At 60.3% G+C, this 14,812-nt stretch overlaps 1 protein-coding gene across 3 annotated transcripts in view; it reads right to left on the bottom strand.

The window, feature by feature from the left end:
* DAGLA (diacylglycerol lipase alpha) overlaps positions 1 to 14,812 on the bottom strand; it is a 73,335-nt gene that overhangs the window by 20,275 nt on the left and 38,248 nt on the right. For 2 of the 3 annotated variants that reach the window (XM_070457459.1, XM_070457458.1), the window contains 6 exons: positions 8,773 to 8,911; positions 8,213 to 8,424; positions 6,566 to 6,667; positions 5,577 to 5,715; positions 2,396 to 2,483; positions 286 to 420 (listed from right to left, as the gene is read on the bottom strand). In XM_070457459.1, coding sequence (XP_070313560.1) covers positions 286 to 420; positions 2,396 to 2,483; positions 5,577 to 5,715; positions 6,566 to 6,667; positions 8,213 to 8,424; positions 8,773 to 8,867 — 771 coding nt within the window. In that variant the 5' untranslated portion in view covers positions 8,868 to 8,911. Of the gene's footprint in view, positions 1 to 285; positions 421 to 2,395; positions 2,484 to 5,576; positions 5,716 to 6,565; positions 6,668 to 8,212; positions 8,425 to 8,772; positions 8,912 to 10,000; positions 10,304 to 14,812 lie in introns of those variants that run through there. The other variant, XM_020916887.2, reaches the window with a different exon arrangement.

Here is a 14,812-nt window from a genome sequence, read left to right as displayed (position 1 = left end):
ACAAGATGCTGCGAGACCCTAGCTAGGACTGGTGAGTTGCAGGTGGGGCGGGTGATGAGGCAAGCTGCGAAGGCTGGAGCACAGCGCTGGGTGGGTCATGGGGCCGCTGTGATTAGACGGTAGATGGGGGTAGACAGCCTCTGGGCCCTGCAGAAGGAAGCGGCTGGAGCAGGGGCCCTGGGCTGAGGGTGAGCTGGGGAAGGGAGGGGAGCGTGGAACCTGGGGGCAGCAGGGACGGACCTCGGCAGAGGGCACTGTAGGGACGTGATTCGCGCGTGGGCTCACCTCGTCAAGCACGGCATTGCGCTTGGCCCGCTGCCGCTGCCGGAGCAGCACCAGGCCAGCGATGATGTCCGATGGCACGATGTCCAGGTCTCGGAAAAACTCGGCAAAGAGGTAGGCAATTTCCGAGTAGGCGTCCTACGTGGTCCGGGGAGGCGGCGGGGGGCGGTGGCAGGGAGCAGGAGAGAGGACAGAGGCCGGGCGTGAATGTCCGGGGATGGGCGTCCGCTCGGGGTCCCTCTGCAGGGACCCTTCTCTGGCCCCCCCTTCCCAGCCCTCCTGTCCTTGGCGCTCCTTCGGCACTCAGGCACCAGCCTGACACCCCCAAGCCATTTCCTGCTCCAGGACTAGGACCAAGGCCTGCAGGCCCGGCCTGTTTCTCCTTCCGCCCTTCTCTCCCTCCAGCAGAGGAGCCAAAACTGAGCTCCTGGCTGCTTTTCTCCACGCTGTTTCTTCCCGCCTCCCTCCAGCTGTGACCCTGAATGGCCCGCCAAGGGCCCTTTGGAGCCCAGGGTCTCAGGCCCCCTCCCCCTCCTGCCCACAGCTGGAGGCGCAGGGACCCCCACCATGTGCCTGGACAAGAGGCAGGACACCTGTGCTTGGGGCCGGGGCTTCGGGGGAGGTCGTGAGGACAGAGGCAGCCCCGCCAGTCCTGTGCAGAGGCCTGTCTGCCTCCCGACAAGTGGAAGCCTGGAACCTCTTCCCTAACCTGTCAGGAGAGGCTGTGGTGGGAACAGACTCATGGCAACCAGCTTTCTCCTGCTGGGTTTCACCCCTCAGTGTCTGGCACTTGTGAGAGAAGAAAAATCAAGGGCTGCAAACTCAAACGCCTAATGCAAGGGCCGAATCTAGAAATACTGAACTCGACACAAACGCCCCCGATTTTTAAATCCTGGCATCCAGTGCAAATGTTTTAGCAACACAGCATGAGCTGATCAAAACTCTGGGCGGGACCTGACCTGACCTGACCTGACCACCATCAGTGTCTGGTGGGACCCAGCTTCTGGGGACGCCCCCCTGCCTTTTTTGAGAAAAGACTTCAGCCTTTTCCCCAGGGTCCAACACCAGCCACCAGTCTGCCTGCCAGGAGGGGTGGGTGTGCCCTGGATGAGACCCCGCCCAGAGAGCCCCGTGGGGGGTGCTCCCCACCCACCAGGGAACCTCGGGGTGGGCGGGGCTCTCTTACACTCCATTACTCACTCTATGGTTCAGCAGGGGCTGCGGGTGGGTAGGAGCCACTGGAGGCTTTTCCGGTGGCTTCCATGGAGGGCACTCGCTGTCTGGCTCGGGCAGGAGTGGTCTCCTGACCTCACTGGCTCTGCCACTACCTAGCTGTGGGACGCTGAGCAAGTCACTCCACCTCTCTGGACCTCAGTTGCCTGATCTGCAAAATGAGGGGTGGGGCTAGATGACCCCTAAGGACCCTGCCAGCACTGCAGGGGGTGCTCCACTGGGAGGCGCTCCACGGAGGGCTCCCCAGGGCCTGCCTCCCCTCCCCCACCCGGGGGCCACCCACTGCTGACCCACCTTCCTTCTGCAGCGCCCTAGTGGGTGCGCAGGACAGCGAGGGCCGCACTGACCACATGGCTGCTGCTCTTACAGGACTTGCAGCTGGATGTGGTTTAGTCTGACTGTTTTGTGACCCCATAGACTGTAGCCCGCCAGGCTCCTCTGTCCATGGGATTCTCTAGGCAAGAACACTGGAGTGGGTTGCCATGCCCTCCTCCAGGGGATCTTCCCGACCCAGGGATCAAACCCATGTCCCTTGCATTGGCAGGCAGTTTCTTTACCACTGAGCCACCAGAGAAGCCCTTGTGGCTGGTGAGATGCTGCTTGCTTTGCTTCGTCTTCAGGTCACCCTGATACTTGAGTACCTCTTCTCCTAGACTCATCTCTAAGTTCCAAGGGGGTCAATAAAAGGTCTTCCCATTTTTCTGTCCCTTGACAAAGGAAGGGAAGGGCTGTTTCACACGTAGGAGGGAGTCGGGCGGTGAAGAACAACAGGTCCTCTGAGGAGCAGGCTGTAACCTCCGGTCCTGCTCGAAGCCCAGCCCCACCCCACCTGGCAGAGACAAGGACCTGAGCCCCGGGGCGGCGACTTCCCAGTACTTACTGACTGGGAGTCCTTCGTCCGAGTGCAGCAGAGGAACACTTTGAGCCGACGTGACCAGCTGGTGGCCTGACCCTCTTCTAAGCGGTGCCTGCAGTGGGGGAGAGTTGGTATGTGTGAGGTCAGAGGGCTGGACCAGAAGAGCTGGGCCTAGATGTTACAGTAACAGAGCAGCCTGTTCCCAGGACCCCAGCAGGAGGAGGGTCTGGGGGGGGGCAACTGGGCCCGGTCAGAGCCGGGTGGCCAGTGAGCTGTCGGCCTGCAGGGCTCTCACTGAGGAGCTCCTGCTGGCCTACGATGGCGCGCTGCTGGCCAGGGCCGGAGCCTGGGCTTCTGGCACAGGGGCGCCAGCACACCCGGGGGGCTTCGGAGCTGGGAGCCCGAAATGGGGGCTGCCCGGAAACCCACTCCAAAGGCTCTAACCAAGGGCCCTGGGAGATGGTGGCAGGGTGCTGGGCCTCCCTGCTGATTTGTTCCACGTTGGGAGCAGACCTGCTGGCCAGACCTGTTCCCCTCTCAGAAAGGATTTCTCTCATCTGGTACTTGGGGAAGCTTAAAGGGCTGAATGAGGTTCAGCATGCTGCAGTGCCTTGGATCCATTATCTTACAAGGGAGAGGGCCCCTGCCCTTCCCCCGCCTCCACCCCCAGCCCCAGTGGGTATGGCTGCTTTGATGGGGCGGCAGGGTACCCAGGAGTCTGCACTCAAAGCGAGAATGATTGGCCGGTTATCCATGGAGACCATTCCAACACTGAGTGTCCAGAGGTCGGTGTGTGTTTTGAGCATAAAGATCACAGATCCAACATTAAAAATGTAAATTTCCAGACTGAGCAAGAGGGGCTGGCTGGCTTTTGTGACATGCGCCCTCCCCGCCAGCCCTTTCAGAGCCTGGTGCTGGGTGGTCAGGAGGGGCAGGCTCTGAATGACCCTGGATGCCTGCAAGGCACTTAGCATCCATCAGGAGTGACAGGCCAGGCGGTCGCTGCCTCCGCCTCCTCTCTGCAGCTAACAGCCGCTTCCTGCTCCCAATCTTGGTGCCACAGCGTTATGGGCCACAAGGTCAGGGGAAGCCACAGTGCCGTCAGAGCGACAGGACGGGGTTAGGAAACAGGGCAAGGGACTTGCTGTTTCTGGAACCTGCCAGCCCTAAGGGACTTGGGCAGCCTCATATCCTAAGCCAAAGTCCCCCCTACTGGGGGCTGGATGAAGGGACAGCATGCCGGCTAAGCTAAGTTCCCAGAGCATCACATTCTTTAACTCTTTCTAACCAAACTGGCGGTCAAACATTCAAAGACAATTTCCTCCCTTCCCTCTGGCAGATTAAGCCCTGCATACTATATTGCAGTACCCTTTATGCCCACCAGGGGGTAGATGGCGCCAACGACAAGTTTGGCCTAATACATCCGTTGGGCTACAGAGACCAAGACACTCGGTCTGGACAGAAAGTTCGTGGACCTGGCACCCCTCTGCCCTGGGGCTCACTAAAGCGAAGGGAGGGCAGACACTCTTGCAGAGATCCAAGGTCAGGCCCCCAAGGAGCAGTGGTGGGAAGAACCCATCTCAAATCCTACCAGATTTCACCGGAAGAAGAAAGGACCCAGGACTTGAGCAGCAACCTAACTCCCAGAAACTAAAATAACCCACCAGTGTGGCAGCAGCATGACTTGTGCACAAAACCAAACCTGGAAGCGGATGAAGGGTCAGCAGGCTTGAAAAATGTCCTTGTTAAGAAAAACTTTCTGTTGGTCTAAGAGCAGAGTGAGGGGGCCGGGGGAAGAGCGGGAGAGGTGGTCACAGTAACGCAGTCGTGGACTGGGCTGCCCTCTCCAGCCCATCTGAGAGCTGGAGAAACCGCAACAGGTGGGGGTCTAGGAGCTTGAGGCCTCTTACAACCTGAACAGGGTCCGGAAGCGCTGGAAGACTTACTAATTCAGATGACAGCCACCGCCAACACCCCCTCCCTCCCCCACCCCCACTGTAAAGGCATTGGCTGCCCTGGGCCCCAAAGGCAATTATCCAGAGTAGGGGAGGGGAATTTTTTTTCCCCCCCAGGGCCCCAGGAGTCCAGAAACCAGGTCAGGTGGGGGCATGTGCTCAGAATGAGCAAAATGGGACGGGTGGTGGTGGCCAGCTGTGCCGCCGGGACGAACAGCGGGCTCTGGGACCTTGGCTCCCAGACCTGGCATTTGGGGCTGGGAGGTGGCCAGTCCAGGCGCGGGTGTGGCTCTGGCTGCAGGGCCCAGCTGACGTGTAGGGCCCAGGGGGGCTGGAAGGAGGGACATGGGAGGGTGGGGTGGGGGCCCGGGCAACCCGCTCCCCTGGGTGAGGGCTCCCAACCTTGCTGCCCTGGGCTGGGGGTGGAGTGCCAGCTCCACTCCCCCACCAACCTGACCCAGGCATGTGGCCTGCCCTCCCTGGGACTCGGACCGCTCATCTGTAGAATGGGTCTCACAGCCGCACCAGGGTTGGCAAAGGGATGAAACGGACGACCGTGGAAGTGCAGGGCCTAACCTGGGACAGAAGCTCGATGAACGGGAGTCGCTGTGGCCTGCCCTGAAAGCCTCTCTGCTCTTTTTCTTTCAATAAACAGGAACTCTGTGACCGTCCTGGACACCCTGCCTCATTTTCTCTGCCTCCCTCCTTCTCCAAAACACTACAAAACATCCCCCCCACTGCAAGAAGCCTTTTGCCTTGGTTAACCTCCTCTAGCCCCCTTAATCCTAGAGGCAGCCTCGCCTAGTGGTTAAGAGTCAGGGCTCTAAGGCCAGACTGTCTGAGCTTGATCCCAGCCCCACTGTCTGCCAGCTGTGCAACCTCAGGCAAGTCACATAACCTCTCTGTGCCCGTTTCCTCATCTGTATTATGGGGATGACACGAACAGCATACGCGCACCTCTGGGCTTGCTTGTCCGAGTGCTTCCTACTATTACTGTCATGTTTTCAGTCCCGAAGGTGATCTGAGCACGGAGCTCCCGTGAGCGCCCGTGTTCATTACTCTGATAAACCTCACAGCAGCTGCATGAGGCAGAAATGATTGCGTTCCCACTTTACAGACCAGGAAACTGAGGTAAACCTTGGGCCAGCACTTGGGACTCACACAGGTTGAGATGGAGTGAGGGAGGCGCAGGGCCAGCCTCTGTCTTCCCCAGGGTCAGCAAGTCCCACCCTGCTGCCCAGCCCACTGACCGCAGGTTGTAGGTCCGCAGGTTACGCTGCCTCCTCTTGGTGGCCCTCAGCTTGACGAAGGTGCGGCCCGTGGGGTCGAAGACGCAGAGGACCGTGATGCACACACTCAGGATGACCACCCAGTTGCAGACGACCATCCCTGCGGAGGAGGGGTGGGAAGCCAAGGGGCATGGCACTGGGGATACCTCTCTGAAAGAAAGGGGCACTGGGGCCTCCCTACCTCAAAATGCTTCTGGGGCCCAACAGCCAGACTCCAAAGGCCCCAGCCCCAACCTCCAGCTACATGGCCATCACCTGGCTGAACTGTGACCACCCTCCACCACCCCCCCACATCCTTGGCACAGGGCAGACGGCTATGTGGGTTTCCAGAGCCCTGGTCAGCTCTGTGCCTTCTGCTGTGCACCCCCAGACCAGGGCCCCCAAGTGGGGAGACAGCAGACCTCAGGATGAAGGCTACAGCCTCACCCAGCCAATCCGTCAGCCGAGCTCACAGAAACTGTTTCAAGGTGTCTCAAGGTGCCTGAGCTTATTGCCCTCTAACCTGGCCCCCGGACCCCCGATCCCAAGGTTAGAGTTAGGGCTGGCTGTGTCCCCTCCACCTCAGGGTTGCATGAGTGCTCAGTCACTCGTGACTCTTTTGAGATCCCTTGGACTGTAGCCCGCCAGGCTCCTCTGTCCATGGAATACGTTGCTGTTTAGTCACTTCAGTCGTGTCTGAGTCTTTGAGACCCCATGGACTACAGCCAGGCTCCTCTGTCCATGGGATTTCCCAGGCAAAAATAATGGAGTGGGTTGCCATTTCCTGCTCCAAGAGATCTTCCCGACCCAGGGATCAAACCCATGTCTTCTGCAGTGGCAGGTGGATTCTTTTACCACTGAACCATCGGGGAAGCCCCCAACCCAGGGTTAAGGATGCTATATCCCCTCCACCCCAGGACTGCTGTCTCTAACCTGGCCTGGCCCTTCTACCCCAGGCCCGACCAACATACCGAGCGTGACGTTCTTGGCAGTGAGGTCGTTGCAGGAGGTGTAGTACTGGGTGAGCCAGACAATACCCACGATGGCGTAGATGAACTCGATCACCAGGATGGCTGCAAGCAGAGCAGGGTCCTGGCTGAAGGACGGGGAGGCCCTGGAACCTGGGCCCGGCTACTCGGCAGCAAACCACCCACTGCCCCGCTCTCAGGCCTCGAGGTGCAGAGGCCCGGGGAGTGTGGCCATCCCATCCCCTGCTCTGGCTCACGTGCCCTCAGCCCTGACACTCCCCTGAGAAGGTAACTGCAAAGGTGGATGATGAAGAGGCATTTCCCTGCTCTTTCAGGAATTAGAGTTGTATCAGTGAACTCTGGGATCAGATGTGGGGCTTCCTTGGTGGCTCAGTGGTAAAGAATCTGCCTGCAATGCAGGAGACCCAGGTTTGATCCCTGGGCTGGGAAGACCCCCTGGAAGAGGAAATGGCAACCCACTCCAGTACTCTTGCCTGGAGAATCCCATGGACAGAAGAGCCTGGCAGGCTAGAGTCCATGGAGTCGCAAAGAGTCGGACACAACTGAGCGACTAATACTGTATCTTAGGTAAGTTACCTAATCTCTCTGAGCCTCCACTTCCTCCTCTGTAAAATGGGAGTGATGAGGTCCACAGTTCATGGCTGTGAGAACTGGAGGACAGGGTGTTCATTTCACGGAAATGGCTGTTCCCGGGGAGGTGGCCTCCAGCACTTGAGGCAACAAGAGGAAAGGGGCGAACCAGCTGCTCAAGGTGCCCTGTCCAGGGCTGAGCCCAGGGCTGACATGGGGTTGGGTGTGGGGAGCAGGGGGGAGAACGGACGCCAGCCCCCACCACCCCAGGGACAGCACTGGAAGCCCCAGCTCCACAGGCAGCCCCTTGTGGCAGCCAAGAGTCCAGGTTTTGGAGTCTGACAGCCTGGGTTCAAATCTCAATTCTGACACTTGCACACTTGTTAGCTGTGTGACCTTAAGGGAGCTAATTAACCGCCCTGGGCCCCAGATTCTTCATCTGCAAAATGAGACCAACAAAGGGCTCCTCCCTGAGTTAACACAGGAAGAGGGCTAAGCTCAGGCCATGGGAGCACAAGAGTGTCCAGCAGGAGTGACCGGGGGAGGCGGCGGAACCCGAGTCCAGGAGGAGGAGACAGGTGTGTCCTCAGGGAGCTGGTCGAGGCTCCTGAGGGCCCCCCTCCCAGGACGAGGAGGAGGGGCTGTTTGGGGAAGGATCAAGAAGCGACTGAAGAGACACACACAGCCTAGACAGAACAGGGGTCGGCAAGCTTTTTCCATAAAGGGCCAGAGAGTAAATATTTCAGACCTTGTGGGTCATACTCTCCATCACAATGACTCAGCTCTGCCATGGTTGTGCAGAAGCAGCCAGAGGTGGGGAGTACTAAAGGAGCTGAGTGTGGCTGGGTTCCAATAAAACTTTATTAAAAAAAAAAAAAGACAGCGGGCAGGATGTGGCCCTCAGGCTGCAGTCTGCCCATCCCTGGTCCAGAAGTGGGTGCAGGGAGTCTGCCTGTTTGCGGCTGGCCCTCGGTGCTGGCTGAATGACTGTTAGGCACAGGAGGGGGGTGGGGGTGAGGAGGGCCGGAGTAGCCCCCGCCCACGGCGGGTGGCCCTTACCCAGGCGCACGTAGAGCACGTACTGCATGGATTCACGGGGCTCTGTGTAGAGGATGCCGCCGCGCATGCTCAGCCAGATGATGGCCATCTCGGCGATCATGCAGCTCAGTAAAATGCCCAGGTAGCCGCGGCCGTGGTCCACCAGGTTCAGGGAGCAGGCCTCGTCCGGGTTGTAGACCAGGCCGAAGAGCACCACGGACAGGATCACAAACCTGGGGGAATGTGTACATTAGAGGGGCTAGGCGGCCCCTGGCAGGCGGGCCCGCCCAGCCTGGACTCCAGGATGAAGGGCTTAACTGATCTGGGCAGGGGACCACTGTCCGCCAGGCAGCAGGGCCCTCTGAGGACACAGGCGCCCAGGGACAGGGCAGTGGGAGCAGGGAGCCCAGGGCTCCCAGAGTGGCCAGGCAGGGTCTCTGGGCTCTGCGCGGGTATTGCCCTAAAGGGGGTGGATGTTTCAGCGCTGACTTCTGGGACAGGGTCAGGACAGAGGGTCAGAAGGCCTCCCCCAGGCCTGTGACTCCCCCACCCCCAAGCCTGTGCATGGCCCTGAGACTCACCAGGTGGTATGCAGCAGGAAGAGGAAGATGGCTGGCAGGACGAGGTCATCGCTGCCCACAGACCAGCGCCGCCGGAACACCACGATCCCAGGCATGGCTGGCGGCTCTGCGGAGGCTCAGCGGGCCTGGCGCTCACCTCCTGAAACAGAGCAGACAACCCCCAGGTTGCCCGGGCCGCGGTCGCATCCAGGACCACTGTGCTCCTGGCCAGGCAGGCCCAGCAGCAGGGGCATCCTCCTAGTACAACATCCCCAGGGCTTCAGTCCCATCCCTGGGCAGGACCCACCCCCCACCATATCCATCCTCCTGGAGCCAGTATGGAAAACCGCAGTAGCCAGACACTGGCTTCAGTCTAACCCCCGAGGACTTGCCTGTCCCCAAGAGTGGCACAGGCCCCTTGAGATCAGCTCAGCCTGGGGTTACCCCAACAGGAACTGCTAAGCTCCACTAAAGACCTGGGCTTATTCCTGCCCCCCTCCAAGGGATCAGGGGACCCCCACCCACCTATCCAGTGCATGCAGTCCTTGGTGTGGGGTGGGGGGTTCCCAGCCCAAGCCTGAGCCTGTCTCCCGGCATCAGCCAAGCCAGGGAGGTGGAAGGCTGAAGGCGCTGGGGAAGGTGGGGGTGAGCGCATGCGTGGGGCTGGCACTCATGGAGGATGGGAGCACCCAGCACATAGTAGGTGCTCAGTAAATATCTGTTGAGTGAGGTCTGTTTCGTGCTTTGCTAGAATGCCAGGAGGACACTCTATGACCTGATTTTGCACCCATCAGACAGAATCCCCAATCACAGCGACGCCCCTTGGTAGGGAAGGACCTGGTTGAGACGGGGGGCGGGTCAGGAGTGTCACCGGGGTGCCCAGCTTCTCTGCTGGAAGGGCAGTGGGTGAGCCCTGGGGGTATCCCATCCTCCTGGCAGCCACCCTCCACCCTCCACGCTCCACCTGAGCCATGCAGTCTCTACTGCCTGGATCCCAACTCTCCGAAGTAGCTGAATTCAAATTAGCCGCAGGGAGGCGTGGGGAGAAGGGCCCAGGAGTTCGGTCCTCCCCTCCCAAGAGCCCCAGGAACCAGGGCAGTGGCGCAGGCCACTGGCTCCCCACAGGGGGCTGGTGGGGAGACACCGGGGAGGGGCTCAGGGTAGCCCCGCGCTCAACTCAACAGAGAAACCCCAGCGACCGGAGACTGGGCGCTGGTGGGCCGCTGCTCCCAGGCTGGCAGAGGCTTACATGGCACCTGGTCCCGGCTGGGTGGCAAGTCCTCCTCTCCCCGGTGACGGCTCCAGGGAAGAAGAGCGTCCGTGGAGACCAGCATCACTCAGCAAGTGGCCAAGTCTCCCCAGCCGGTGGGCACGGCCCTCAGGGTGGGCTAGGGAGTGTGGGGCCAGGTGGCCGGCCCAGCACATCCGGCCCGGCCGGTCTCCGTCGCCCTCTCCCGGGTGCAGCCGCTTCATCCGGCCGCTGCCAGGCTGCTCTCAGCGAGGTGGCGGCCTGGCGGGCGGGCGGGCTAGACTGCCGGGGTCGTGCCTACTCCTCCCCCCACCCTCAGGAAGTGACATCATCCCACTCTCTCCAAGGAGGAGTCGGAGCGCGGAGCGCGGATTCTGGGAAGCGGGAGAAGGATGGAGAGCCCGGCGCTGCGTGGCGGGGCGTCCGGGGGCGGGGGTCTGGGGCCGCGGGAGGCCGGGGCTTCCAGTTGCCTGTGGGGACGAGGGGCTGACCGCGCCGCCGGCTTCGGTTGGAAGGGACGGGGCGGGCGGGGTGGGAGGCGCTGGGACGCCGTGGGCGGCGGCCGGGCTGGGGAGGACGGAGCTGCCAACAGCTGGGATGGCAGCCGCCAGCCCCTCCTCGACGCCAGGTGGCCCCCGGAGGGCGAGGAGCCGCGTGGGGCTGGGCCCGGGGGGTCCCTCACACACACACATGTGAAACCACTGCGAGGTCCCTGCAGGTGCAGCAGCCACTCTCAGCAAGCCAGACCCCAGCAGAGGAAGGGGAGGGCTGTCCCAGAGGGGCTGGCAGGCGCGGGCTGCCCTGCCGGGAGCCCAGGACGTCTCGCTTTCAGGGGTACACCCAGTGAACCCTTCTCAACCGCCTCCTCTCCCAGCCCTTCACCTCTTATAGAGTCTAGAATGGCTCTGGTATAAGTGGGTGGGCGGGGAGCCTGGCACCCGTGTAGAGGGGGCCGAAGATCTGTCAAGACCCCTGTAGTGATACGAAGAGTGGCAGCCTCTGCCCCCCCAGCTCGGTGAGGGGAGGAGTGCCCAGCTGACCGCCCGCTGTAGGCACTGACTAGGTCACACCTAGGTCACATGGCAGGGTGGCTGCGGGCTGACCCCCCCGGGGTGCCGGGTAACAGGTCTGGGGACCACACCCCACAACCTCCGGGGCCAGCTTGCCACTGCAGAATCCCAGGTCCAGGGCTGCCTGGCTCCCGACCCTGGTTCCATCACCCACTCACGGTATGACTTACTAGTTGTGCCTCAGTTTCCCCATCTGTAAAATGTCGATGGTCCCCACCTGCTAAGGGTCTGGTGCGGACCATACGAGAGGCCTTGGCAGCGCTGGAAGAAGCCAGCGGCAGTTTTAGCTCAGGAGGGCGAAGCAGAGAGAGAGCGTGTGAACCGGGTGGACGAGCTGTCCCTCCCCTGCTTGGGCTAGCGGATTGTCCAGCTGGTCACCACCAGGTCATGGGGGGTGAGGGGGGTGATGACAGGGCCTGTGCTGCTGTTGGGGGTGGGGGGAGGATGGACCCCGCTACTTCATGCGGATTCATAAATCTCAGGACTGCTATTTTTAAGGGCCTGAAAGACGCCCTTTCTCTCGAGACCCCAGCCCTTCACAATGGGGGCCTGTTCCCCTGCTGGGGATGTGATTTCATCTGGAGGAAATGTCTCAGGATGGGGGAGGGCAGAGGCTACTTCCTGGTCTGGGGAGGCCACAAAGCATCTCCTCTGGCTCTCCTCCCCCAGGCCTCAGGGGCCTCAATGGGGCAGGGGTCATCCAGACCAGGGGCACTTCCAGGGGAGGGGCAGTGCCCCCTTCAGGGGGTGCAGAACAGAAACATTGCTGGGAGCCCCCTATGCTGCTGGCTGGACATCCCCCCCACTGCCCAGGCAGGTGTGAACGCCCAGGACGCTCCCCACACATGGGTGGAATGACTTGAGGGGCACTCTGAGGCCCTTTCTTCCTCCACTCACAAAGCCCAGTTTCCTTGATGGGGATTCAGGCCTTTGATTTAAGTATGAACCATCCTCCGAGTTCCTCTTTCTAAAAATGCTAAACTGTTTTTCAAAAACACACAGACTGACCCTTCCTTTAAAAACCGTCCATGGCTCCAGGGATCAGCAGGATAAAGTCCAAGCCTATCAGGCAGCACCTAAGGGCCGCAGCAGCTGGCAGGCAGGCTGTGCAGCCTTGGGCAGGGGCCTTGCCCTCTCTGAGTCATGGAGCAGGAAGTCACTCCCCAACTCCTAGGGATCCGAGGCACAGACAGGCACAGGGCCACCTTCTGGCTGGGGAGGCACTCCAGTGCCCCCTCACACTCCCTCACTCTCCTTCCCCAACCCCCAAACTTGTTGCTCCCTTAAAAACACCTCATTGGAATCTGTGCTTTGTTTATCCTAGTTCCTCTGGCAGGCAAAATCCTACTCATCTTTGTAAGCCAACCAAAAGCCAGCCCTCTTTGAAACCCTCCCTGATGGCACCCCCCCACCCCTTTTCATGCAGAACAAGACACTCCCTTATGGGAACCCCTCATCTCAATACCCTGGGCATACTGGCTTACACGTGCTGATTCCTTCTTGCCCATCCCGGTCATGCTCAAAGGAGAGTCCCGGGGTGGGGGGGTGGGGGCCTGGCAGCACTGCTCTCCTTCACACGCCTACGCACCCCCCGCCCAGCTCTTGCCCCTGGAGTGTGAACACAGCCCCTCTCCCCCTGGGCAGCCCTGGTCCTTCCAAACCACTGCTCCATCCTCCTGAAGCAGCTGCCATAAGGGTAGGAGACATGACTCCTGCCCCTCTTAGCTCAAATCCTTCACTTTGGAGGAAAATGTCCCTCCCCAGCACCCCCACCCTGATCGCTCTCAGAAGACCACCCTCTCCTCTGGCTATCTTAACTATTCTAGGGCTTCCGTTTCTTCAGCTGCAAAAGGGGGACAACCGCAGCCCCCAGAAGGCTGCAGCGAGAGGGCTGGGATGAGGTCACAGAGGTCTGCATGGGTCCTGGCAGAGCCCGGGCTCCACTCGTGGGTGGGTGGGGGGATCGTATCAACAGGGCTTCTGGGGGTTTCCTGGCAGGGTGACCTGTGACAGGTGCAGGGTCTGGGCAGGTGTTACTGGGATGTCCCTGATCAGCTCTAACTGATCAGAAATGGCTGGGCTTAACTGACCTGAATCCTAACAGGGTCCCCTGCCCTGCCATGGGCTTTGGGGCGCTGCTATATAGAGATGGGGCTGGGCCTCATCCCCTGACCCGAAGGTCCCCTTGGGCTCGGCCCTGGGGGCAGGCTTCAGGGAGAAGTGCCCCTCAGCAGTGGGTCCTAGCTGATGGGGTGCTGAGAGCTCCAGGGGGAGGGACCAGGGCACGGAGAATTCCAGCTCGAGCTGGTGGGAGCTAGCCTGCAGTGGGGCCAGGGGCCAGAGTCAGGCTCAACCACAGGGGACAGGATGATGTGCTGTGGGAGGCCCGTCCAGCAGCCCCTAGGTCAGCCCATGAGATTTCCCACCTAGCAGAGGTGGCCTCGGGCATCTGGACCCAAGGATGGGCTGGAAGTTGAGCCTGAAGGAAGGGATGACAGCCAGGTCCAGGCCACTAGGATACATCTGACATCAGCTGAGCGCCTTCCATGTTCTGAGTCCCGGACGAATTGCCCGCCATCCTCACAACAGCGATGCAGGGTGACAGCCTCACTCTCACTCCACATATGTCTGGGAGTGAGACATATGTGCTCTGCACTTCCTGGCTGTGTGACCTTGGATAAGTTACTTAACCTCTCTGTGCCATGGTTCCTTATTTCTAAAATGGGGCGAAGAACAGTAGCTACCTCAGAACTGTCACAAGGGTTACATGAGTCGCAGACACTTAAGCCAGCACCTGTCACAGATGTTTAGCGAACGTGGCTCTTCCGCTCATATTTTCATTGAAAATGAGGAGGCTGAGGCTCAGAGACCCTGCCCCACACCTTCTGAGGAGCAGGAGGCTGGGCAGGCAAGAGACTAGCGTCCTTCCTCCTGCCATCCAAAGCCCACACCCACTGCAGGAATGTCACGCTTAGAGGGGATCCTGGAAACTGTCCTGGGGCCCCCATTTATGGGTGAGGAAACACGTTCAGGAAGGCCCCAGAGGCTCCGAGCTTTCCCATTATGTCCCTCCCAGCGGGAGCCGGACATGCAGCCAGAGTCTTTGAGCCGGCCCGGCCCTTCCCTGCCACACAGCACACGCCTTCTCCAACTCCTGAGAGCTGCTCCCATTAGGAGAGTGTCGCCCCAGGGAGCCTGGGCTGAGATCCTCTCTCACACTCTGGATACAGAACCCTCTTGGAAGCCAGCAACATTCACATGAGCTCCCTTGCTGGAGATCAACCTGCAAGAAGGCATCAATCACTTGAGTAGCTTCAAGCAGAGTCGTCGGCGGCTAGCTCTCCACCGCCCGGTGGGTGGGGTCCCCGCGGCTCTGCAGCTCAGCTGACAAAGCAGAGGAGGAGACCTCAGCCCTGAGCCCACCTTCCCTGGGTCCTGAACAGCCCTGCTGGTTGAGGCTGGTGATCGGGCCAGGTCCAGCCACGCTCCAGAGCTGCCAGTCCCAGACCACGGGCAGTGTCCCCAGGACAGAAAGTCACTGCCCCTCCAGACCTCAATTACCTCTTCTGAAGAATGAGGAGCCTGGACTAAGGGGAGGCTGATGTTTTTGTATTTGTTAACATTTATTTGCATCCAAGGCTGCATGTACCTATATAGGAACTCAAAACAATGAAAAGGTGGAATACAAATTTAAAAACAAACTTGAGAACAAAAAGTAAGTAAATTAAAATAGAAAGCTGGG

The sequence above is a fragment of the Odocoileus virginianus genome, chromosome 28, assembly GCF_023699985.2.
Source record: "Odocoileus virginianus isolate 20LAN1187 ecotype Illinois chromosome 28, Ovbor_1.2, whole genome shotgun sequence".
In the NCBI taxonomy this organism is placed as follows: Eukaryota; Metazoa; Chordata; class Mammalia; order Artiodactyla; family Cervidae; genus Odocoileus; species Odocoileus virginianus.
This window is presented reverse-complemented; position numbering and strand designations above follow the sequence as displayed.